Raw genomic sequence first — 25,045 nt, forward strand, 5'->3', positions numbered from 1 at the left:
TTTGATCCTCCCAACAACCCTGCAAAGTATATATTTTTATTATCCACTTTGCAGATGAAGAATTAGAGCCACAGAAAGATTATGTAATTTCCTAAAACTCTGCCCTTTATTAGGTAGGATTTGAACCCAGGCAATATAGCCCTAGAGCCTAAACTTTTGGCCACTATACAGACCCTCAAAAACCACTGGCCTTAAGCAGTAGTTCCCAGTCAAGTGGGACACGTCTGGCAATGTCTGGAGACATTTGGTTGTCACAACTGGTGGGGAGAGGCTACAGGTATCTAGGCAGAGGCCAGGGATGCTGCTTTAAGTATTTGCAACAAAGAACTATCGGACTCCGAATGTCTCTTGGTTGAGAAACGCTGGCCTAGAGCACAGGTGTTCAATCCCAGCTGCACAGTAAAATTGCAGAGCTTTCCAAAACCTCCGTGCCCAGGCTATAGCCCAGAACCCATGAAATCAGAATCTTGGGGAACAGAATTCAAGACATCAGCTTTTTTGAAAGCTTCCAGTGACTCCAGGGTTGAAGACCCCAGCCTTGGAAGCAGCTGCTTTTCCTCACTGACTGTGTTCTGGCAGTGGTGTATGGGGATTGCACCAGGACATGACCTCAGGCCTACAAGTCATTTTGCTCCCAAATGCCCATGCAGCTACTGGTCTGCGCGCCCTCCCTGCTACCTCAGTGACTCTGATGAGGGTGCCCCTCACCCCACCAACTCATCTGCAGAAAAATGTTCTCAGGGTGCTGTTCCTATTAAATGAGGAATCCTGTTCCCCAACCCCACCAACCCACCACTCCCGCACACAGCACGGACCTCAGGAACGGGAGCAGAAATGACTGACTTTAATCAGTCTATGATGACATGAACCTGTTTGAGAGGTCAGGTGGGGGTGGGGGAGCCCTGCAGCAGCTGGGGCACGATGCTTCAGGCACAGCTGAAGCAGAGAGGTCAGAGAAACCACTGGAAAGGTAGAGGGAGGGGGCGGTGGGACTCACAGCTTCCCCTCAGTAGGTGAAAGTGGCTTCTGAGCCCACACAGAGCACCAGCCCCAGCCAGGTGGTGGGACAGGCCTCCATGCCCTGCAGCAACCCCATGTGATCACAGGGTAGCCCCGTCCCTTCTTGGTCCTCTTTTTCCTCCTGCCACACAGGGGGAAGCAGGTCCCTGAGCACATACAGCCCAGCCCTTGTCCAAGCCGGGCCAGACAGCCAAGCCGGAACTTAGACCTCAGTGATGCTCCGGACTCAGCCCCAGAAGCCCCCGCTCTGCCCCCTGTCCTCCAGGCTGTGCCCCAGGGAGGCAGAGGAGCAGGATGAGGGGCTGGCAAAAGTGGTTCCTGCCCAGGGCTGCGACAGTGTCAGCAGGGTGGCCTTGCTGTGCCTGCCTCTCACACCATCTTAACATCCAGGGTTTGGGCCCGTGATAAGTTCTGGCGCTGGGCTTTGACCATGTGCAGGCGTCTCCCGTGCAGCGTGAACTGGGACCAAGTGAACAGCTGCAGCAGAGCACAGGTGATGGGCACCAGCACCAGCAGGTAGAAGCAGCCCTGGCGGAGTGTTGGGGCCTGGGCTGGGGCCGGGGCCGGGGGCTCTGGCCAGGGCTGGGCACTCCCCACAGGGGTCAGTGGGGGCTGCTGGAAGAGATCATGACCTAGGGTGAGAGAGCATGCAGAAAGAAGAGGGTCAGCCCTGGTCTCCTCCAAGGTCCACAGTGCCACATCTCAAACGACACGTATGCATGTGTAAACCGCAACTCACTTCCTCCCCCAAACTCACTTCTCCCCTGTGCTTCCCTTCTGGGTGACTGGCACTGCCATCCACCCCATAGGCTCAAAGTCTTCCTGAATTCTTCAGTTAACCTCACCACTCCCCAGCAGCCAGTCCTTCCCCTCCCCCCAATTCCAAAACACATCCCACACCCAGACACTTTCTGCCAGCGCCCCCTGGCACCACCTGCTCCAAGTTTCCATGGCCTCTGCCACAGCCTCCCCACAACCCATTCTCCATACAGCAGTCAGGATGAACTTTAAAAAACAGATCAGACCATGTCACGGCCCCGCTTAAAACCCTTGCAATAGTTTCTGTTCACGCTGAGAATAAAATCCAAACCCTGCCCTGATGGACAGAGCCCTCTGCTGTCCCAGCCTCATCTCCTAGCCACTCCTAATACCTTGGGCCTCTGTAGTTGCCCCCCGCTCCTATCTGGGTTTCACGGAGATCTTTCTAGACCAGATTCTTCCCATTCGGTCCACATCCTGAGTGTCATCTCCTTAGAGAGGCCTTCCTGGACCACACGCACTAAGTAGCTCCTCGGTCACACTGGCTATTTTACCATCGCTTTTCCCACTACCATCGCGATTTCCTTGTTTGGCTCTTTATCGCCAACCCCACCCATCCCTCTAACTAGAATGTAAGTTCCATAATGGCAAAGACCATTGTTACCTCCCTAAAGGGACCTGGAGCAGCAGCTGGCAGAGAAAGTATTCTATGCACATTTGTCGAATGACGAATGAATGAATGGACTATTGAAAGACTGGAAGAATTGGCGACTCAGTTCTCCTCCCCATGTGGGGAGAGGCAGAGCAGGCGGGGCCCAGGCACAGCCTCTCTCGGCCAGTTGCCATTCTCTCCCCCTTACTGGACCCAGCTTGTCGGCTGCTGTGCCAGGTAAGTTTGACCCCTGGAGCCTCAAGAGCCCTGCACCAGCCCCCAGGCCCTCACCTGTGTAGAAGCACAGCAGCCAGGTGCCCAGCAGGGGGGCGAAGGTCTGGCCCGGCTTGGTCACCAGGGCCACCATGCCGAAGAGAAGAGCTGAGGCTGCCTGCTTGCGGTGATTCAGCACCAGGTCTTCGTCCACTAGGTCACTGACCACCAAAGTCAACAGCTTACAGGTGCCCTCCGTGAAGACACGGTTGCTGCCAGCAAAGAGAGAGGGGGCAAGAATGAAGGGGTGGGACAGAGGGACGTGTGGGGCTGAGGGGGGCAATGCATACCTGGCGATGAAGAGGCAGAGGAGGCTGGGGCGGTCGGGGCCAGCCAACAGCATGAGCAGGCTCAGGCCCAGCTTGAGCAGGAAGAGCCCCCGCACCACGGCGTAGACACCCCAGCGCCGGCACAAAGGCAGGAAGTAGAGGTTGTTGAGGTGGGGGGCCACATAGGAGACGCCTGCACGGAAGGGCACAGCCTTGTCAGGGGCACCGCCACGGCTTCCACAGCTATCCACATCTCATGGTCGCCATCAGAGCTGGCACGGATTGAACACTCACGACATGCCAGGCTCTGGGCTACGAACTCCACATCCTTTCATTTAACCTCACCACCCTTTAGGATCAGTCCTGTTATTATCCCTACCTTACAGATGATAAATGGGAGGTCCAAAGAGATTAAAGAAAACACACCCAAGGCCACACAGTGAATGAGCAGTCAAGACGCACACCCAACCCTGTCAGTCTGTCAGCCCAGCTGTGAAACAGCCACTGCACCACCTCACCTCTGGGGGGGACACCAGCATGGAGACCACCAGGACAGCAGCTCTACCCTCCTCACACCGCAACAGGCTCCCACTCTTGCCTCCCAAAACAGAGCCGGAGCCTGGACGGGCAGCCCACAGCAGCGTAGGCCCCCCGTACCAGGCCCCAGCTGCGAAGGGAGCTGTGCCTGCAGCTGGGCTGCACGCCTCTGTCCTCCCAGCCTGCCTGCGGCACCCACTCACCCAACAGGAAGGAGCCCGTGGAGAGGGAGATGTGGTCCGACAACAGATGCTCCAGGAAGAGGGGGAAGAAGTTGCTGTTGAAATGGCAGTGAAAGACCTGCAACCCAACGCAGGAAGTGAGGAGGCTGCTGGGCTGGAGGGGAGCTGGGAGCAGGCCGGAAGCCAACAGGGGAGCAGCAGGAGCCAAGAGCAGACTTTAACCCCATGTCCCTCCACACAGAACATGCCAGAATAAAACCCAACACCAAATTCCTGTTGCTTATCTAATTTTGCTAAAATGTAGAAGGAATGATAAAATTGTCAAATTGAATGATTTGAGTTTTTTCTCTTTAATTGAAAACACTTTAGGAAACAAGCTCGATGATATAAACACCATCTATTTCTGCATTTGGCTAGCTTATACACTACATGTGTTTTAGGCAAGGCATTTAGTGTTTTAAAAATATTGTCACGGAGTTCCCAAAGCGCACCTCTTCTTCACAGCCTCACTTTGCAGGTGAAGACAGCTGCCCTGAGAGACAGACCTGCCTAAGATCACGCAGGGATTGAGGTGTTCTGATGGTGCGAGAATCCAGCCCTTCCAACCTGTGTCCCAATAGCAAATCACCCACCAATGCTCACATGAGACCCAGCTTTTAAGGAGCCTGCTTCCCTGAGCGAGGCACATCCTGGCCATCGGGCAGGGGGTTGGGGGGGAGGGCTGCTCTCATACCTGCACTAGGTCCATGCCCACGAACCACAGGAAGTTCCGGTGGCGTGCCAGCTGCTGGAGGTACTGGCCCAAAGTGATGCCGCCTGCATCCTGGCAGCCCGTAAGCAGCTCCTCTCCGCACAGGCTACAGGGCACAAGGGAGTCACCAATGGCTTAGGGCTGAGCCAGAGCCATCCACCCCCCCCAGGGCAGCCGCCCATCAGCCAGGGGACTCGGTGTGGAAATCATATTCAAGAGCACTGGGGGGAACCCAGAGAGCTGGGCCAGGCCACTCACCCGCCATCCTCAGCCAGGGCTGGGCACTCTGGCCCCCTGCCAGCTGCCTCAACCTGCCGCCTAAGCAGCCGTGTGGCCCCCACAAAGCCCAGCCCAGAGCCAGCGGCCAGTGCCACACAGAAGGCGCGGAAGGAAGAGAAGTCTTCCTTGTTCCAGAAGGCATAGGAGGCAAAGACAGAGAGGGAGCCAGCCGCACTGAAGAGGGAGCAGTAGAAGTTGAGGTGGGTACGGTCGTGGGCAGACAGGGCCAGGTCAGCCAGCAAGGCATGATGGTGCAGGTCCACGAGCGTCAGGAAGCCATCATAGAGGCAGAGGCACAGCAAGAACTGCAGGCCAGCTGGGGCCCAGGGCACCCAGAATGCCAGGAATGACAGCGCCAACAGCGGCCCATGCCAGCCCAAGGCCCGCACCCGTGCCAGCACCACGGCCCTCGAGGAGAGCCTGGCGCCCGACCTGCCAAGGAGAGGAGGAAAGGTGGGAACGGCTTTTACCAATTTGGCAGGCTGCAGTTCCCCCTCCCTCTGCCCAGGCCCCAAAGGAAGGACAAAGGCCCAGAGTATGGGACTCACACCAGAGTGAGCCCACTGAGCCCCGCGTCTTCAGCCTCTGACTTAGGAAGCACAACTCACCAGGGGGTATACTCTCTTGTCTGCTCCCTTGCCAGCCTGCCAGGGCTGATGGCCAACGGGTGGTGGGATACCTATTTCTCAGAGTTGGGGGCAGTGTTGGGCCCAAGCAGGGATAGGGTTAAGGAATCTGCCAGAAGCAGCAGAGTGTGTCTGCTGTACAGCTCCTAGTCCTGAGGACCTGACAAGCCAAGCTGGGGTAAATCTCTCCCCAGGTGAGCAAGGCAAGAGTTAGTCAAGGCCACTTCTCCCACCTGCCTAACTTTGGGAAGGGAGGGAGCCTAGCCAAAAGCTGAAAATGGTCTCCCTTGCTCTCCCCACCCCAAACACAGACACCCCTGGGGAGGGGTGGGGTGGGACAGGACCCGTTGTGAGCCATCCCCAGGACACAAACCAGGGCTGGGAGCTGAGGAACTGACGGTCACTCAGCCAGCCGAAGAGGGGGTCGTTGAGGCTGTTCCAGAGGAGAAACACCGTCTGCGGGCAAAGGGGAGACGGGGCAGGTGGGCTCCAGGCAGCCTCCTCTCCAGAGTTTTCCCTACCCAGCCTGTTTGCCACCCCTCAAAGATGAGCTCAGCTTTCCTGCCTGCAAACCTCTGTTCAGGGCAGTCCCTCTGCTAAAACCCACTCTGCCAGCCACTGCCCCCATCAGACTCCCACCCATCCAGGGCAAATTTACCCAACTGATAAATTAATATACGTAAATATATTTTATCATATATGTGAGTATCTAGAACAGTGCCAGGCTCACAGTGGCCAGGAGGAGAAGTCGACACCTCCAGCTCCAGCTTTTCTTGCTGAATCACAGGGGGCAACCTGGCCTGCCCCATGCTCCGGACTGGGAGGGACCCAGCCCTGCAACCTGCCCAGCTCCCACCCAGTGCTGGCCTACCTCTCCAACCCAGAAGGCAGCTTTGTTGATCTTGTACACTGAGACAAAGGTGTCCACATAGTAAAGCAGGAATACATTGTGCAGGATAGAGATGAAGAGGGCCAGGGAGCCATAGACCACAGCCGTAGGAAGGCCCAGCGTCCAGGCCTGGAGCGTGCCCAGCCCCATGGCTGCCAGCTCAGCGTCAGCCCCAGGAGCACCAAGGAGCGCACACGTCCAAGAGCAGTCTGGCCATCCTTGTCCCTGGGGAAGAAGGAGCCAGTTAGCTACAGGGATCAGAGCCAGCTCTGCTCCTAACCCCAGACCTCTGAATCAGTTAAAAACTCATTTCCAGGGGCACCTGCGTGGCTCAGTCTGTTGAGTATCTGCCTTCGGCTCGGGTCATGATCTCAGGGTCCCAGGATTGAGACCCACATCAGGCTCCCTGCTCAGTGGGAAGTCTGCTTCTCCCTCTTCCTCTCCTCCACCCCCTCCCCTCCCCCACTCGTGCTCTTTCCTCTCAAATAAATAAATCTTAAAAAAAAAAAAGACACACACACCTCATTTCCACTGGGAGAAAGTTTGCATGCAAAACAAAGCTGGGGAATCATCAATGACATACAACTGAAACAGTGCTGGGCTGGATCCCACTCTCCGAGAGTAATCCAAGAAAACTGAGAAAGCCGTGGGAAAAGAAGGCAGGCATCCAACAAGTGCTAAGCCAGGTCATGTGCTAGGACAGTGTGCTCCGTACCTTCTTTCATCCACACTATCTTATCACAAGAACCTTAACAATCTGGACACGCCAACTGTGGGCCCGGGCACACGGTGCCCCTCTGAAGCCTCAGTTTCCTCTCCTGTAAACGGGAAAAAGGGATGATCACGTGTACTCTGCAGAGGAATGTAAGGACTGAGTGAGGGGTCCCTCGGAAAGTGCTCACTAAGTGGACAGTGGTGGCGTCCTGATTATCTTTATAAAATCCCTACAAAATTTATAGCACTATTACAATGTGAAAAGAGAACAATCCTAAGCTCCAAGATGTTAAGTAATTTGCCCAATGTTATACAGCAAAAAAATAGCAGATTTGACCCCTGGCCTGTCTAGTTCTAAAGCCTTTTCTGCCATTTGACCTCCTGCATCAGGTTCCACGCACTGTTTGGTAGAACAGAGAAAGTTCCACAGGTATGTAAGAGTGATAGAGTCCACAACCACTCATGCACTTTGATTCTGGAAATGCCACCTCAAAAAACTAACCCCAAAGGAACATGTACAGAGACGTTCATGGCAGCAATAGTAATAAACAGCAAAGTTGGACACGGCCCAAGAACGCAAAGGGACTGGCTCAGCAAGGCCAATGCTCTCCAGAAAAGGCAAGCCCACGGGCCACCTCAACACGCAGAAGAAAAACTCAAGAACATGTTACGTGAAAAGAGAGAACAAAGCACTGTGTGGGTGCCTGGCTTCCAACCATGCTGACTTGTACACAGAGGCTGGAAGGACAGACCGATTGTGAGAGGGAAGGAAAGAAAAGTCGACCTTTATTAGAGCAGGCCTTCTCAAACTGGAATGTGCTTCCAAGTTACGTGGGCACTTCATCAGAATGCAGATTTTGACTCAGGAGGTCTGGGAAGGAATCAGATTCTGCATTTCGAAGGGGTGCCCAGGGGGCAGCCGCTGGGCCATGACCACAGTTTAAGCAGCGAGGCATTAAGTCTGTCTCTTTTTTTAGATTCAAAGCTGCTGTTCTCTTTTCAGAAAAATAACCCTGTGTGTGCTTGTCTGACCCCCAGAGGGAAGCTATGAGGAGTTCCTTCTCTTAAATTCCCTGTTGTGTGTTAAATCGTGTCCCCCCAAAAAAGATATGCTCAAGCCCTAACCCCCAGTACCTGTGTTACCTTACTTGGAAACAGGATCTGGGCAAATGTAACCAAGTGAAGATGACACCATAGTGAATTCGGGTGGGCCCTTACAGAGAGAGGGAAATTTAAACAGAGACAGACACACACAGAAGGAAGGTGGCCAGGTGAGGACAAATGCAAAATTGGAACGAGGCAGCTACAAGCCAAGGAATGCCCAAGGACTGCAGGCGACAACCAGAAGCTAGGAGGAAGCAAGGAAGGATTCTTCCCTAGAGCCTCTGGAGGGAGCGTGACCAACTGGAGTTGTTTCAGACCGTAAGAGAATAAATTTTGGTTGTTTTGCAATAATTTGTTTGCAGTAATCTGTTCCACCAGCCCTAGGAAACGTTTACATACCCTCTCCCTGGAGCGCTGGAGCCCCTGAAGGAACATTTAGTGGGAAATGCTTTTTTTTCCCTTCGCAGCTTTATTGAGGTATGGCTGACACAGAATGATCTGCATATATTCAAAGTGTACTGTCCGATCAGTTTTAACATATATATGCACCTGTGAAACCATCACCACAGTGGAGATCATGAACATACCCATCACGCTGAAAGTTTCCCTGGCACTTTCTAAGGAACATAGTGGAAAGAAAACACAATTGGGGGTCTCCTAAGTCCTGACTGTACCGTTTACTACCTGTGTGACCTGGAGGAATTTGCTTAACCTCTCTCTGTCTGTTTCTTGATCTGCGATACGGCACCAACCTTCCTAAGACTATTGTTAGCGGTCAAGGGGAAAGTACTCTCAAGCACTTAGCACATAAGTGCAGTAGACACTCATACTTCAGAGATTACTGCTAATGAGCCTCTCAGAACTTCCAAAGCCACCACACAAGGATGGGGTGAGTGTTCATCTAAAGGTGCTTTGAGGCAGTAAAGCCCAATGTATACCTCTGTTGCTATCCTTAACCCAGCTCACTTTCTCAGATTCCCCTGGGCCTTTCAGACCCACCACCCCTGCCACCACCTCACTTCCAAAGCCTTTGTCCAAAGGGAGTGAAGCCTTCCCGGCCCCCACGCAGATGTCCAGTGACCCACCCTCGTTGCTGGAAGGTGAGCCCTGCAGGCAAGTCCCCAGCCTCCACCAGCTGGTTCCCTGCACCGGTGCTGGGGAAATAGCAGAAACCCTCAGATGGTGGTGACGGTGGTGACATGGGAAGGGCATGACTTTTGCCGTGAGGAGAGGCTGGGTTTAAATTCCACCTGCACTCCCTGCTAAGAATGTAACCTCAGGCAAGCCAATTAACCAAGCTGAGGCTTGGTTTCCTCACCTGTAGAATGGGAATAATAATGCCTGTCCTTTAAAGGAATGCAGGGAGGACTATACTAATTCCCAGGAGTCCAGAGCACTGTTACATGAAGATGTTCAGAAACCGGATTTTTCTTGGGCTCACTCATGAAAGATCCGAGTAGGAGCAGGGGACTATCCTGGTAATCCGGCCCCTTCCCACGGTAAGGGAATTTGAGAGACAAGACAGGGCACATGAGACTAAGTCAAAAGAGGAGAGTCTACAAGTAGCAGGAACACATGCACGGTTCAGGAGAGCCAGATACAAGTCCCCATCACAAGCCAGAGTCGAAGGCAGAGCGACCTGTCCAGGTAAGCCTCTGCCCAGGAGAGGGGAATGCGGGAGAAGATGCAGGGTCACTGCAGCCCTTTCTCTTCCAGATTCTGCTCCTCCCTCAGGAAATGCCTTCCCCTACTCTCCCTCACACTCTCAATACACCCCAGGAGAAAATAGCAACCCTGCCTCTCCAGGGGAGGAACAGCTTGGAACCCACACCAACCTAGTTGCATAACCCGGGTGAACTACCCTGTCATCCAGCCAACTCCACCCCCACCCTGGCACCTGGCAGGAGAACCTGTTGGAGGTCCCTGGAGCCCACACCGCCCTCACGCTGGGATGGTCCCAGTTTTGTGGCTTTTCGCCAGCCTTTCCTTCTCCCTGGGCCTTGGTCTCCTCATCTATAAAATGGGGATGATGCCAACCTCTTGGATTGCTGCAGGGCTGAAACACAAAAGGTACATAAAACACCAAGCACAGTGCCTGGCACACAGGAGATCCTCAATAAACGGTAGCTACTGTTACTCTTTTTCATGTCTCTGAAGTTCGGTCTCATGATCTTTAAAGGGTTTCAGTCAGTGTCCCCTTCTGTCAAATCCATGGTTGAAGTGGTCTTTCCAGTACCCAACACTGACGCCTCTTGCTGCCTGGTATATCCTGCCATCCCTCAAATTCTCTTTTAAATGCCACCTCCACACCTTTGTTCATACTGTTCTTTCCACCTAAAATACTCTAGATGTAACTACATATCGTTTCTCAGGCATCTGGGTATGTCTGGCTTTTACATCCATCATCAAGAATCCTTACAACTCTTGTTACTATTTCCACCTCATTTGATAAACGAAGAAACCAAGGCTCTGAAGGTTAAATAAATCACAGAGCTATTAGGGACTGGAGCAAAGATTCAAAACTGGTGTTTTTGACTAAAAACTCTCAGCATTTCTCATGTCACTATGCCCAACCCCACCACCATCTTATCGAATCCCATTGATTCAAGGCCCAGTTCAGTGACACAAGCCTTCCTGAGTACACCTAGTCAGGTATTTTCTCCCCTTTCAGGTCCCTTGGCTCCTTTATCAGGATCCAAATGCCTCCCTTACTCTCCTCCAGCACCCAAGCTCTGTAAGAGCAGGACCACGTCAGACCCTAGTTTTCTACTCCCTGCTTCCAACAGGCTCCTTCACCACACCACAGGTGCTCAATGAATGCCTGCTGAGTCAAGTTGCCCCTAAAAGGCCAATATGGGTATCCCCAGAACTAGGGAAAAGCAGCAGCCCTAGGATTGCCACCCCCAAATCCCACCGTGCCCCTCAGCTCTGCTTGGCTGTGGGAGTCAGAAAGAGGCAAACAGGGGAACCTTGACGTGCCCTGCCTAATAAAACATGTACAGCAAGGCAACAGGTGCACAAAGAGGAAGAGTGGTAACAAAAACTCACATTTATTAAGTTTGTACCATGTGCTAAGGAAAGCAGATACAATATGGAAAGAGAGCTCGGGGCAAGGAGGTAGAAAGACACCAGATCAGGAAGGGTTTTGTAAATCACACACAAGATTCTATCCTGAGGACACTGGGTTGGGGGTCACTGAGGGGTTGATGAGGTGACAGAACCAGATCTGTGTGGAAGGAATCCCCTGGCATAAAAACTCTCTCCTCTTGACCAATCGGGATTCTGGAAGATAAAGAACTAGAAAGGATGGAAACAGTAGCATCCCCCTGATTTCTGAACCAACCTATAGTGCCTGGGGGCTGGTGGATTTGGTGGAGGAAACCAAGAATGCCAGACTGGGCCCCTAGAGTGAGGGGCATCAGGAGGGTGGGTGTTGATTCCCTTCAAAAGGACTAGTGACTGTATGTGAAGCAGTTTAGTGCAGAGAGAAAAAGCTACTAATAAGCATAATTTGGAGTTGGGAGCCCTGAGTCAAGTCTGAACATTATCATAACTAGCTGAGTTTATTCCTCCATCTGTGAAGCCGGAGAAAACAATTCACTCTCTACCTGTCCTCAGGAGTATCAAATGAAATTGAAAGGTATAACACTCTGCACAAATATTAGGTGTGTCCTTTTCTCAACCAGCAGCTGGCCTCTGAATTGTCTGCTGCCTTTTCCGTTCCGCACCCGCCTCGCCCCTCTCCCTGACCAGTCTCCCTCCCCACAGCAGGGCCCAGGCCTGGCAGACGGGCCAGGAGGCCTCTCCTGGCGTGGGGGGTGTGGGGGAGGTGGCACTCTCCATTCCAAATACTAATAGGCCAATCCTCCTCCCACTGGAAATGAACTTTCCCCTTATTGGGGGAGGGACCTTCCCCTTCTCCCTCCCCCACAGCACTGGAGGGTCAGCGACTTCACCCTGGGACCACCTGCCCCTCCCAAGCCTCTGAGGACTCTGGGGCTAACCCAGGAGCTCTTCACTCAATAACTCGCGCTGAAACGTATGGTTCTCCAGCCCGTCTGTACATTAAAATCACCTGCGGAGTTGCTCAGATACCGAGGCCCGGACCTCGCTCCTGACCAATTAATCGGAATTTTCAGGGATGGGGCCCAGCGTCAGTGTTCTTTTAAAGCTCCCCAAGTGGGTCTATCTACTACGCCACCAGGGTTAAGGGCCATTATGTTAAGGAAAGGGGTCCCGGCCTGAGGCATCCCGCGACCCCAGCCCCTCAGGGAGCTCTTCCGCAAGGATTCCACCCTCCACCCCTTGAGCCCAAGCTTCTCCCATCCCAACCCAAGGGCTCTCCCAACGCACACCCTCATCACCTCAGGGACCCCTCGCAGACAGCCCCCAGGATTCCCATAGCAGACAGCATTCCTGTCCCCCCCCCCCCCGGGTCCGTCCTTTGTGTCTGAGTGGCCCCCAGTCCGGCCCGCTCCTGCCCCCGCGCCCGGACCGCGGGCCAGCCCCTCACCGCAATCGTGGCAGGCGAAGCCTAATCCTGCGGCTGCCTGGAGCCAGGTGCGAGCCAGTGCGCCTGCGCGCGCTCCGCCGGCGGCTTCCCCAGCCTCTCCCTCCGCCCCCAGCCGGCGATTGGCTCCGCGCGGCTCCCGGGACCGCGCCCCGGCAGGTGCCCGCGCCCTAGGCTGCCGGAGCCATATTTGTCACGGGCGCATGCCCTTAGGGACCGAAAAGAAAACGTGGACGCTGGTAAGAAGAGAGGAGGTGGCCTGGATTCCTGACAGTTCACCCCTTCTTTCACCTCGATAGTTGCTTAAAGTCAATTTCAGTTCAAATCAATAAGGCTTTTCTGAGCGCTCCCCTCCCTCTCCCGGTCCTTCCTTAGTATTAATTCGCAAAATGAAGAGAGTACACAGCACCTTCTTACGAGCCATGTGGTCTGACTAGACGCACAGCTAGGCGGATGACGAGATGACAGTAGCACAAGATGGGACTCCCTGATGCTGGATTGTGAGCCCCTCAAGAGTGGACAGCCCCAGCTTAATGTTGGGCACCAGGGCTCAAGCCAAGGCTCCAGGCCCTGAAAGAGCTACCATGCAGCCAAACCTCCTCGAATTAAAAATAAGAATAATAAAATAAAAGGAGTACTGAGCTCTCTCTATGTGCCCTGAACTGTGTTAAGCACTGTGCATGCATTATCTTGTTGACTCCTCACATCACCCCTGGGAGGCAGGTGCTATTATCCCCATTTTACAGATACAGAAAGAGGTTCAGAGAGATTCAATGACTTTCCTACAAGTAAGAAGCCCAGACTAGCTGGAACCCAGCTCTCCTGACCCTCAGAACAGAGTCTTTCCTCTTCCTACCCTGTCCAGGCCCTCAAAGTCAAGTTTTGTTTTGCTCAGTCCAGTCTGGTGAGGATGTCCTATGTCTTTTCACAATAGGCCTAGAAGCCTGGTTAGTTTTCCAAGCAATCAAACAGCACACACTTCAGACCTACTGTTTTCCTACCCTGGGGTATGGGGCAATGAGCATGGGCTTTAGCTTCTGGGGGACCTGGGGCCCAGTTCCCTAGCTCCACTTCTTTGTTAAGGGATACTACTTTTGTAAGGCTCTGTTTTATGCCTTAGAGGGATTTTGTAGGCATTAAATGAGAAATGTGAGTGTAAGAATTTTGCCAGGCTTTGGCCATTATGCCTTTGTTGATGGTTGTCAACAGGAAAATCATCCTCTTCCTCCTGCCTGACAACCACAGCAAATGGTCCAACACTAGAGCCCTGGTATGCAGCGGTTAGAGTCTGTCCGACCAGTTCCTGTGGAACCCCAGCAGTCCCATGAACTTTGCTCCCAGCATCTACCTCTCACCAATCTCATTTCTCCCCAATCCTGCCCCTTCAGACCCTCTTCCACCTCCTATGTTCCCCCAAAGCCACACACATCATTTCTCTTCTAGACTTCAACCAATTTCTGGAAGCCGTCCTGCTCAGAAAGCCCTCATGACTAAAATGAAGGTGACTATTATTCCCTCATCCGAACCCCTTGCTTCCATCTGTTTTCCTGGCTGAGAATACAGGGCTGGAAACCCAGCATTCGGCATGGTGTCTGGCATATTAGGGCCTCCATAAATTGACTAAAGGAGTTCCCCTGCCTTCCCATCTCTGACCAGCATGTGCCTTTGTTGCAAAGCAACCCTGACTCTTTACTTAGCCCTCCAGTCCAGTGGGAGAACAGGGGTAGGGAAAGGGCTGCCAAGGACTGTCCAGAAATGAATGTGACCCATTGGAAAAACGTTGCCCCTATGTTGGACTTAATGTCTCATGGTTACACTGAGGCTCTTCATCGCTCTGATTTTTTTTCTTTTTTTAAAGATTTTATTTATTTATTTATTTATTTGATAGAGCACAAGCAGGGGGAGCAGCAGAGGGAGAGGGAGAAGCAGCTCCCCATCGGGCATGGAGTCCAAAGCGGGGCTCAATCCCAAGGACCCCAGGATCATGACCTGAGCCAAAGGCAGACGCTCAACCGACTAAGCCACCCAGGTGCCCCCTCATCCCTCTAATTTTATAGACAATGTCACCAGTTAACCTCTTGTGTCAGCACCAACACTGGGCCTTGTGACTGTCTCCAATTTCCCTTCCTGGTTGCCAACCACAGAGCTATCTAGGAAGGGGCATAGGATGCAACTAAGGGATCATATCATCTGCCTGACTTCTTGAGTCATATCAGAGTCCCTGGATTGTGAGACAAATAGATACATAAACAGTCTCTCTCCTTGAAATTCTCTCCTCCCTTGGCTTCTGACCTCTCTGATCTAGGTTCCATCATGTTCTCCTCCTACCTAACAACCCCTCCTCAGTCCCCTTCACTGAGGCACTTTTTTCCCAGGGGCTTTCTAAAATCGGAGGCCAGGTCCCCCAAGTTTCCCTTTCCTTTTCTTTTTTCTTTTTTTAAGATTTTATTTATTTGAGAGAGTGAGTGAGAGAGACAGCATGAGTGGTGGTGGGGGGGTGGAGAGTAGCAGAGGGAGAGGGAGCAGCAGACTCCCCGGAGCTGGACACGGGCTCCATCCTGGGACTCCAGGATCATGACCTGAGCCAAAGGCAGATGCTACCAACTGAGCCACCCAGGCGCCCCCCCCCCCGCAAGTTTCCATTTTCAAAGCTCTTTTCATTTATTCACTCTAACTTGCCAGCTGCGGTAATAAGGACTTCAAACAGAAGATTGCTGCCTTCAAAATGTGCAAGTGGAACCCAACAAATTGGCAGCCATGATGATACAGTGAGGTGCGGGCCAAGTAGCAGCTGTTTGAGTCCTTCACCTACTACTTTTCCCTTCATGACTACCCCACCTCCCATCTCCAGCCTGAATATAAAGCCACAAATGAACTCCCTGACCACACCATTTCCTCAACTTCTAATCTCCCACGAGGGTGTTGTTTTTTTTTTTGTTTTTTGTTTTTTGTTTTTAATTCTCCAGGCTTGCCTTGACTACCCACCCAGGCAACTAAGCCAAAAACACGTGCATCCACCTCTATTCTACCCTCTCCTCCCCAGCAGTTACATGGGGTCAACTCTAGGTCAATCCGCTCCCGTCTCCTTTCCATCCCCAGCTTCTGTTTTGGTTGTCAGTTTTCCTGGGCTAGTGTGAGAACCTCCTCCAAGACTAGCTTCCAAAACAAACAAACAAACAAACAAAAAACAAAAACAAACCAAGACTAGCTTCCAGCCTCTCTCTCACCAAACTATCCTCTACTTTGCCAATAGGAGAGCCCCGATCATGGGGTTCACAGATCAAAAACTACGTAGGTTGCTTCTTTTGAAAATTTTCATAAAGTGCTGGGGAAAACACTCAGGATGTATTGGTGATACAAACAACAGACGACTCCACTCCACAGTGTAATAACCCAAACTTAATTTTCTAAGGACTTAGGTGATGGTGCTTTGTAATTAAAAATAAGTCTATTTCATTGTCTTCTGTAGTTAAATTTATATGAAGTAAACAACTGGTGTGTGAAAACAAAAAAGACTCTGCTCAAACCAGATTAAGCAAGAAAGGAATTTATTGGGGGGTGGGAGGAGGAGGCACTGGAGGAAGGTAGTCAAAAGGTAAAGTTCCAGAAGTACAAGGTATGTAATGTACACGATGATTATAAGCACTGCTGTATGCTACACGGTATATAGAAAAGTTGTTAAGAGAGTACATCCTAAGAGTTCTCATCACATTGGGAAAAAATTGTTTTTAAGATGATGGGTATTAAATAAACTTAATATGGTAATCATTTCACAATATACAAAAGTCAAATCCTTTGCTGTATACTTTAAACCTGTACAGTAGTGTATGTCAATTATATCACAGCAAAACTAGAGGGGGGAAAAAGGAATTTATTGGCTCACGTAACTTTAAAGTCCAGGATTCAAATGATGTCATTGGGACTTAATTTCTTTCTGTCCCTTGGTTCCACTTCTTCTGTGGCTCCATGCTCAGAAAGGCCTTCACCTCTCCACCCAGACTGCATTCTTTCAGATTTTTGTCCAGGGGAAAGACAGCACTTCCTCCACCCCAAGAGAACAAAGCCCTGGGCTTGGCTCCCACTGATCAATTGAGTCACCTGGCTACCCTCAACCAATCCTTATGGCGAGGGACGGCCATGCAATTGATCTAGCCATACATCACCCCTAACTTTAAGGACAGAATAGAGCCAACTCCCCCAGAATCACTTTATTGAGTAAATAAGGTATGGGATCCCAAAAATCTAGAAGCTGTTACTGGAGTCAGAATTAATGTTGAGAAACTCATAGTTTGGTCCTTATTTTTCCTATTTCACCTGAACCACCCCCAGACCAGCAGAGATCTTCAGCAAGCATGTAGGGACCGATTATTAAAATACAGGCTTCCTACCCTCCCAGCCTCCAACCTGAGCTTGGTCTTGTACTCTCCCCACCTCCCACCCAGGTGTGACCAGATCCCTATGTGGGAGCAGGTGGAGAAAGGGGCCAGTCCCACAGGGCCCATGATTGAGCTCCAGGCCTGGATGAGGTCAGTCTATAGGTAGTCTTGGGACATTCCTCAAGTGCTGAAGTTGGGAGAGGGCAAAGTTATAAATAGGAATGGGGAGGTATATTAATTTCCTATTGGCACTATAACAAATTACCAAAATTTTAGTGGCTTAGAACAATACAAATTTATCTTAGAGGTTAGAAGTCTGACTCATTAACTAAAATCAAAGTGCTGACAGAACTGTGTTCCTGGGGCGCCTGGGTGGCATAGCGGTTAAGCGTCTGCTTTCGGCTCAGGGCGTGATCCCGGCATTGTGGGATCGAGCCCCATATCAGGCTCCTCTGCTATGAGCCTGCTTCTTCCTCTCCCACTCCCCCTGCTTGTGTTCCCTCTCTCACTGGCTGTCTCTATCTCTGTCGAATGAATAAATAAATAAAACCTTTAAAAAAAAAAAAAAAAAGAACTGTGTTCCTTTCCGGAGGCTTGAGGGAAGAATTCATTTCCTTGCCTTTTTCAGCTTCCAAAGGCTGCCTGCATTCCCTAGCTCATAATCCCCTTTCATCTTCAGTCAGCAACGGTTGGTTCACTCTCAGATAACATCACTCTGACTCTTCTGCCTCCCTCTTCCACATTTAAGGCCCCCTGTGATTACACTGGATCTATCTGGATAATCCAGGATAATCTCATTTTAAGGACATCTAATTAACATCCTTAATTCCCCCTTGCCATGTAACATAACATATTCAAAGGTTTGCAGGGACTAGGTTGTGGTCACCTTGGCAGTGGAGGCCTCTCCCAACAAAGACCACTGTGTCCTGGGACCAGTTCCTAGAGTGCAGGGGGTGAGGCTCCCTTCTTGGAGCTCTGGCATAGGGAGTGTTAGGTAGATACCCAGTTCCAGTAGCTATCTTCACCAGGCCAACGGCCCAAGACTTGGGAGAGCAGCTCAGTCAGGAATATAAAAGCGTGACATCATCAGGGTGAGTGCAGAACTTTCCAGAGGGTAACTGATCTTTCAGGGATGCTGAGAACTGAGGAGAACCTGTAGGGGTTACTGGTGATGCTGCTTGACTCAAGAGAAGAGGAAGAAGGAAAGTATGATGGCCCAGCAGCTGGGAGAGGGTATCAGTTTTAAGCATCCAGCAACTACCATCCACCCCACTGGGGAAGAGAGAGGTGGAGGGCTGTGGCTTACAGCCAGAGGGAACTGGACCTTAGATAGGGCTTCACACCATCTGGATGAAGCAATCTTTCTGGCTTCACCAAGTAGCTTCTGGGCTTTGGCCTTAGTTGAACTGGGTCAAATCCCACTGTGCTACCTAGACTGTGTAAACCTGCGAAAGTGGCCTAACTTCTCTGAGCCTCTGGTTCCTTATCAGTTAAACGAAAATGGTATCAACATGTTCTTCACATGGCTATTAAGTTCTTATGTAACATTCTAGAAGGGAGGATTGAGAGCGTGAAAGAAGTCCCAACATGGATTGGCTATAAAGCTAATTAGCAGTCATGAGACTTGAGACAGACATGAGGTTGAATTTTGCTCTTACCATAACTAACTGCGTGAGTTTGGGCAAGATACTTAAACCTACATAAGCCTACAACACTGTGAGTGTTTCCTAGTCATAGAATACATTTACTGTGTACCAAATCTGAGGCAAGGAGCTTCCTCCTACATAAAGTGGGGAAAATATCAGTACCTCCTTCCTAGGGTTGATGTAAAATTAAAGTTAGATGCTCATAAACAACTTGATTCAGTGCCTGGTGTGGGAGCTTCACTCAAATGTTAGGATAACTCAACCCATTTGGAAGGGCTGGGAGGATGGGGTGTGGGGAACAGGTGGCTAACTGATTGGAAAGGGCACCAAGATATCCTCAGTGATGTAGGGGTGAGGGCATCCCTGAGTACAGGCCTCACTGTCTGGGGCAGGCAGCTACGACCAGCAGGTTCACCCAGTGTAGATACAGGCTGGCTGGCTTCTGGCCAGCCAAATGTGTTTCCCTTTGCTTGGAAACCAGGAGGTGTGGCTAAGGCAGGGCATGGAGGGGAGCAGAGCCACTAAAAAGTGGTGGAGAGGAGCCTGCTCTGGACCTCTCCGGCTCCCCCATACGCTGGGGAACAGCTCCTGGGAAGAACACTTCACCACTGAAGGTTTGAAAAGGCCTTGGATCCTTACTGCCTACTGAGAGCCTGGGGTTCCGCCCAGTCCTGGGACAAGAGGTGAGATGGAAGCTGAACGCCCTAGGAAGAGTTCCCCCAAACCATCAGGTGCTGCATATGGGCTCCTGCTGTGAACCAGAGCCCTGGGTTACCAAGACCCAGGGATGGGTGGTGGAGATAAAACAAAGGGTATCCACACACACCCCCACCGCAGGTGTGGACCAGGCCCCGGTAAAAATGCCCGCCGCCTGAGCGTCAGACCATGTACTCGTACAGCTGCCTGGCATCCGGGGAGGGCGTCTGGCCTCCGCTGCAGCCCCTCACCTACACCTACCTGCCCGGCCCTCTGCTGCTGCCCCCCATCCACGCCCACAGCTTCTGCAGCCGGTCCCCGAGGCTGACAGCAGACGAGTGGCCGGCTCTGCGGGAGTACCACTGCTTCCACGGCCCAGGCGCGCCCCTGGCGGCCGGGCCGCCCTCGTGGGCATTCCCGCAGGCCTACGCCGCAGCCCAGCTCCTGCCTTTCCCCGCGCCCGGCTACCTGGGGCCATCGCTACTAGGACCCGCGGCGGAGGGGGCGGTGGCTTCCCAGCGCGGGGCGCTATGGCCCGAGGGCGGCAGCCTGCAGGCAGAGCTGCGCTGGGGCCGCGTGGAGCGCGCGCTGGGCCCTCGCCTCGAGCTGCCGGAAGTGGTGCGCCGGGAGCTGCGGCGTGTGTACGGCACGTACCCGCGCACCGACGTGCGCGTCACCTACCGCGGCGGCCAGTTTCTGCTTCAGGCCGCGCCGCGCGTCCCCGAGCCCGAGTACCGTGTGCAGAGGCGCGTGCTGCGGCCGCCCGCCAGCAGCGATAGCGGCGACAGTAGCCCGGCCGCGGAAGCGGCGGAGCGTGGCCGCCGGCGGAAGAGGAACCGCCGGAGCTGAGGACACCGCAGGGCCCGGCGGCCGGCCCGGTGAGCACGCGCGCGGCTCTCCTCCCCTGCGCCCGCCGCCTTCGGCCCGCTACGAGGGAGACCTCCGCGGTGCGCCGGCGCAGGGTGCACCTGTCACCTCGCTTTTTGCTTTTTTTTTTTTTTTTTTTTTACCAAGCCTGCACGCCGCCCACCTGCTGCACTTCCCTGATTTCTCTCGCGTTATTGCTGGATAGCGGGGGAAGGGCGAGAAAAGATCAAGAACATCTTGGGGTGGATGTCCTGTTTCTCTTCCCTTCCACTCGGACTTGGGAAACCTAGGTGTGGGGCGGAAGAAGGGCGTGGACCCTTTGTTTCCTCTCTCCCTCCTCTTTCCCATGTTAGAAGCCTGCCCTGCACCAAGCCCCCACTTTCCCTTTTTCCTCTCCTCCGTCTAACAGAGCTCCCCGAATTGCCCAAGTTGTTCCCCAAGCTGAGGGCCCACCTATCCGCAGGTTGTAGTGAAAAGTAAATAAATGAGTGAACTCAAGTGTATGCTGCGAGATCGCTTTTCTGTTTGGTGTGGGTGGGGGTGTTCCTCATCTCTGTAATGTGAGCCTTACTCCCCTGCCTCGGGAAGAGCCAGTGTGCGTCCTCACCTGCTGGGCCGAGCTCTCTGCTTCAGCAGCTCTTCTCCAGAGTGCAGGACCATAGGCTTCCTAGGCCCCGCGGCCTACCGCGTTCCCCGGCCCACCACCCGCGGAGAGAGAGTCGGCGGGCGGAAGCTCTTTTGTTGAAACGCGGGTGGTAGGCGTGGCTGAGGAAGGAATGCCTAAGACGTAGATTTAGGGCTGTCATTGACATTTTCTAGTCGTGTAACTAGGCTTTCTGAGCCTCAGTTTCTTCATCTGTAAAAGAAGCATAAAATCATCGCAGCCTACCGGGAAAATTCACTAGGGCTGAAATTTAAGATGAATGGCACTTCTTGTCTCCTGATTCTTAACAGGCCGAATTTCGCGGAATGCCGGGAGTTTGCTGGAGGGTTAGGCCACACATCCGATTTTAACTCTAGGTCTGGCAGGACTCCAAATTTGATGCCCAGGCTGTACAAATGAGGTTGCTTGTGGAATTGCTTTTACTGAATTTTCATATGTTGGTTGGCCAACAGCTGCCTGGGTATGCAGGTATGTTATTGAAGCCCTACACCACTCGACTGAGTACTTCTGTATTTATGAACCTCATGGAAGGGCTTTCAAGCTGCACCACTTAGGAAGACTTTTTCTCCTGATGAGTGGTTTACTTTTATCTTGGAAGCACCAAGGATCTCATAGCTGATCATATTTTTCTTTTTGCCCTGGCTTCTAGGGAGCTCAGAGCCAAGTTTGCGTAGCATCTTTTGTGTAAAGCCTGGATCCTGAATGGTCACCCCTAGTTTCATCTTATTTTCCTCTCCTTTCCTTTTTTTTTTTTTTTTTTAATTATAAAACCACAGGGAGGTGGTGTAGTGTGATGGGTCTGCTATGTGACCTTAGCTAAATTGCTTAATGTCCCTGAATCAATTTCTTCATTGCAAATGGGGGTCATAGATTTAGGACCTCTATCTCATGAAGTTATTGAGAAGATTCTGTGAAATGCTGCACACAAAATGTTTATCACAGTGCCTGTCATGTACTAAATAATCTAATGTTAGTGTTTGTTTTTTAAAAAATAGTTTGTTGGGGGCGCCAGGGTGGCTCAGTCGGTTGAGCGTCCTACTCTTGATTTCAGCGCAGTGATCCTGAGATCTGTCCATGCTCAGCAGGGAGTCTGCTTCTCTCCCTTTCTCTCCCCCTCTCTCTGCCCCTCCCCCCACTTGTGCGTGCTCTCAAATAAATAACTCTTTAAAAAATAAAAAATATAGTTTGCTACACAGAAATATATAAAATAGGAAGTTAAAGCCTTTTTTTTTTGGAAGTTAAAGTCTTTTTAATATCTTTATCCCCAAACGATTAGTAGGGTCTGAGCTATTATTTTTTCTTTTTTCTGTGCACATAATATTAATTACATAAAAGGAATTACACTGTTATACCTGTTACATTTTGCTGTAAGTATATTTTGGACATCATTCCATGCCAGTGCACGTGGAGCTACCTCATGCTTCAACAGCCACCCAATATTCTAGAGCATTTGGATTCTTTCCAGTTTTTGGCTATTAAAAGTCCATCCAACAAATTTCTTGAGGGCCTGTTATTTGCCAGGAACTATTCTAGGCCCTGGGGACACTGTAGTGAATGAGATAGCCAAGGCCGTTTCTGCCCTTATGGAGTTTGCATTTTAGGGGGTGAAATGGTGATTGGACAACAGGAAAATAGATAAAGGCAAATTTTTATAAGTACTACAGCAGGAATGAGAGGCTGAGATAGGAAAGGCAAGTGCAGTAGTGGAACTTAGAATAAGGTAAACAGGGAAGCTTTCTGAGGAGGTGACATTTAAATTGAGATCTAAAGAATGTGACAAAGCTAGCCATGCAAAGAGAAGGGTGAGGGAGAAGCCAGGCAGAGGGCATGGTAGGTGCAAAAGCCCCAAGGAATGAAAGTTATCTTCATTCCCTCAGCAGGCATTTGAGAATCCACAAATCCACAATATGCCAGGCGGTATTCTAGGGACTGGGGTTATAGGGGAGAACCAAACAAGTCCCTGCCCTCATGGAGCTTACTTTAGAGGTGGAATCCAGAGAAACAGAGACTGACAACAAGCAAACGAGTGAACATATGATGTAATGTCAGATAGTGATTAAGTGATGGGGTGCTGTTCTCAATAGGATAGCCAGGGAAGATTTCTCTGAAGAGTGATTCTTGAGTGGAGACCTCCTAAAGACCTTCACAAGCCATTTGAATACCTGGGGGAGAAAAGCAGGTACAACCACACTGTGGCTGGAGTGTCCTTGTCCTGTGAGCAAGCAAGAAAGTGGCAGTTAATGAAGTTAGGGATGAAGCCAGATCCTGTGACGCCTTGAAGCCATGTTGAGAGTTTTGGATTTTATTCTTCGTGGGCAGAGTGTTATAAGCAGGAGAGAATGTGATTGGATTTTTTTAATTATTCTTTTTTTTTTAAAGATTTTATTTATGTATTTGAGAGAGAGAGGGACAGCATGAGTGGGGGGGTGGGAGCAGGCAGAGGCAGAGGGAGAAGCAGGCTCCCTGCAGAGCAAGGAGCCCCATGTGGGGCTCAATCCCAGGACCCTGGGATCATGACCTGAGCCAAAGGCAGACACTTAACTGACTGAGCCACCCAGGTGCCCCTTTTTTAATTATTCTGGATGCTATGTGGAAAAGAGACTGTAGAGGGGCCATTGTGTAAATAGGGAGACTGGTTGGGAGACTTTTAAAATAATACAGGCAAAATCAGATGGTGGCTTGGTCTTATTTGGAAGTAGTGAGGCTGATGAGAAAAAGAATGTCCTTGAATATGCATCTTTGTTCACATGTACAAGTATTAAATTGTTGAATCTATAGTCTTAGAAATGGAATCATTGAGCACTGACACCCTGGTAGCAGCAAGAATAGCCAGCACCCCGATCTTTGGTTCTAAGTTTCATTCTCCATGAAAAGGAGCCAGGCCCACTGGGAAAATGTCTGGTTCCGAGGCTGGAGCAGGGAAGGTACAAGATGAGCCTGAAACAACTCGTGCCAAAAAATAAAGGATCACTCAAAAATGTCAAAGGAGCCAGCTTGAAGGGTCTTCCACTGGCCAAATCAGGGACAACTTAAGCATCAAAACAATCACAGTAACAGATTATTACCTACTGAATAAAATAATATCTATTAAGTACATACTAACATTAACTAAACAAATATGAAAGGAAAGCTCTTACAGCAGGAGGAATAGAGGTCAGAAAATCCATCTCCAATCAGTAATAATTGATTCCAGTGAGAATCATTCAGGGATACTAAAACTAATGAGTAAAAGTTTGATGAGAAACAGGCTGTTTATATAGTTATGAAGTATGTTCCAAGAAGATTTTTTTTTTAAGATTTTATTTATTTATTTATTTAAGAGAGAGTGCACACCAGCAGGGGGAGAGGAGCAGAGAGAGGGAGAAGCAGACTCCCCCACTGAGCAGGAAGCCTGATGCAGGGCTCGATGCAGGGCTTGATCCCAGGACTCCAAGATCATGACCTGAGCTGAAGGCAGATGCTTAACCTGTTGAGCCACCCAGGTGCCCCCAAGGAGATATTTATTAATTACAAAGAAAAAAAATAGTGTACTAGTAAAATCACAGGGAAAACTGACAACACTTGAAGCCACTGCAGCCATCCCTCTTGAATAAAGTCTTTCTCACCATCTTTAATGAGTGTCTTGAAAATATTTTTCTTTAACAAAGACAACATCATGTGCTTTCTGATATATTAAACTGAGAAAACACAACATCAATTCAACAGTAATGCATAATCATGAGGAAACATTAGATAAATGTAAACAGACAACCACAGTAGTCTTTATTATTCAAAAATGTTCATGTCATAAAAGACAAAGGAAGGCTGAGAAGCTGTTTCAGGCCAAAGGAGACTAAGAGACATGAAAACTAAATGCAATGCATGATCCCGTTTTGGATCCTGAATGAAAGTTGTTATGAAGAACATTAATGGGACAAGTAGCAAGATTTGAATAGGACTGTAGATTAGAGAAAGCAACATGGCAAAAGGTTAACAGTTGGTGAATCTGGAAGAAGGGTAAGCAAGAGTTCTTTGCACTACTCTTCAGACTTTTTCAAGTTTAAAGTAATTTCTAACTAAAAATAAAAACAGTAATAAGTAGGGGCACCTGGGTGGCTCAGTTGGTTAAGCATCTGCCTTCAGCTCAGGTCATAATCTTGGGATCCTGGGATCGAGCCCCACATCAAGCCCTGTATCGGGCTCCCTGCTCAGTGGGGAGTCTGCTTAAGATTCTCTCTCCCCACTGCTCATG

General features: G+C 50.8%; 2 protein-coding genes across 4 annotated transcripts; one reads left to right on the forward strand and one right to left on the reverse strand.

Moving 5' to 3' along the window:
* Positions 1–828: 828 nt before the first annotated feature.
* On the reverse strand, positions 829–20,892 carry SLC68A1 (solute carrier family 68 member 1). Of its 3 annotated transcripts, XM_045802984.2 has the most exons (10): positions 12,569–12,712; positions 6,953–7,055; positions 6,220–6,462; positions 5,722–5,804; positions 4,702–5,154; positions 4,426–4,549; positions 3,714–3,810; positions 2,995–3,166; positions 2,723–2,916; positions 829–1,652 (listed from the first exon to the last, which is right to left on the reverse strand). In XM_045802984.2, exons 3-10 carry the CDS (start codon positions 6,385–6,387, stop codon positions 1,390–1,392), a joined length of 1,554 nt encoding a protein of 517 aa, XP_045658940.2. In that variant the 5' UTR covers positions 6,388–6,462; positions 6,953–7,055; positions 12,569–12,712; the 3' UTR covers positions 829–1,389. The 3 variants fall into 3 exon arrangements, with proteins under 3 accessions (XP_045658940.2, XP_045658939.2, XP_045658938.2); XM_045802983.2 differs by lacking the exons at positions 6,953–7,055; positions 12,569–12,712 and adding an exon at positions 20,758–20,892; XM_045802982.2 differs by lacking the exon at positions 6,953–7,055 and having other exon boundaries at positions 12,569–12,657.
* C6H10orf95 (chromosome 6 C10orf95 homolog) lies at positions 19,473–20,132 on the forward strand. Its single transcript, XM_045803352.1, has one exon. The coding sequence runs from the start codon at positions 19,473–19,475 to the stop codon at positions 20,130–20,132; it is 660 nt and encodes a 219-aa protein (XP_045659308.1).
* Positions 20,893–25,045: the final 4,153 nt, after the last annotated feature.

This window comes from Ursus americanus, chromosome 6 (assembly GCF_024610735.1).
Source record: "Ursus americanus isolate L20-20 chromosome 6, mUrsAme1.1.p, whole genome shotgun sequence".
Lineage (NCBI taxonomy): Eukaryota > Metazoa > Chordata > Mammalia > Carnivora > Ursidae > Ursus > Ursus americanus.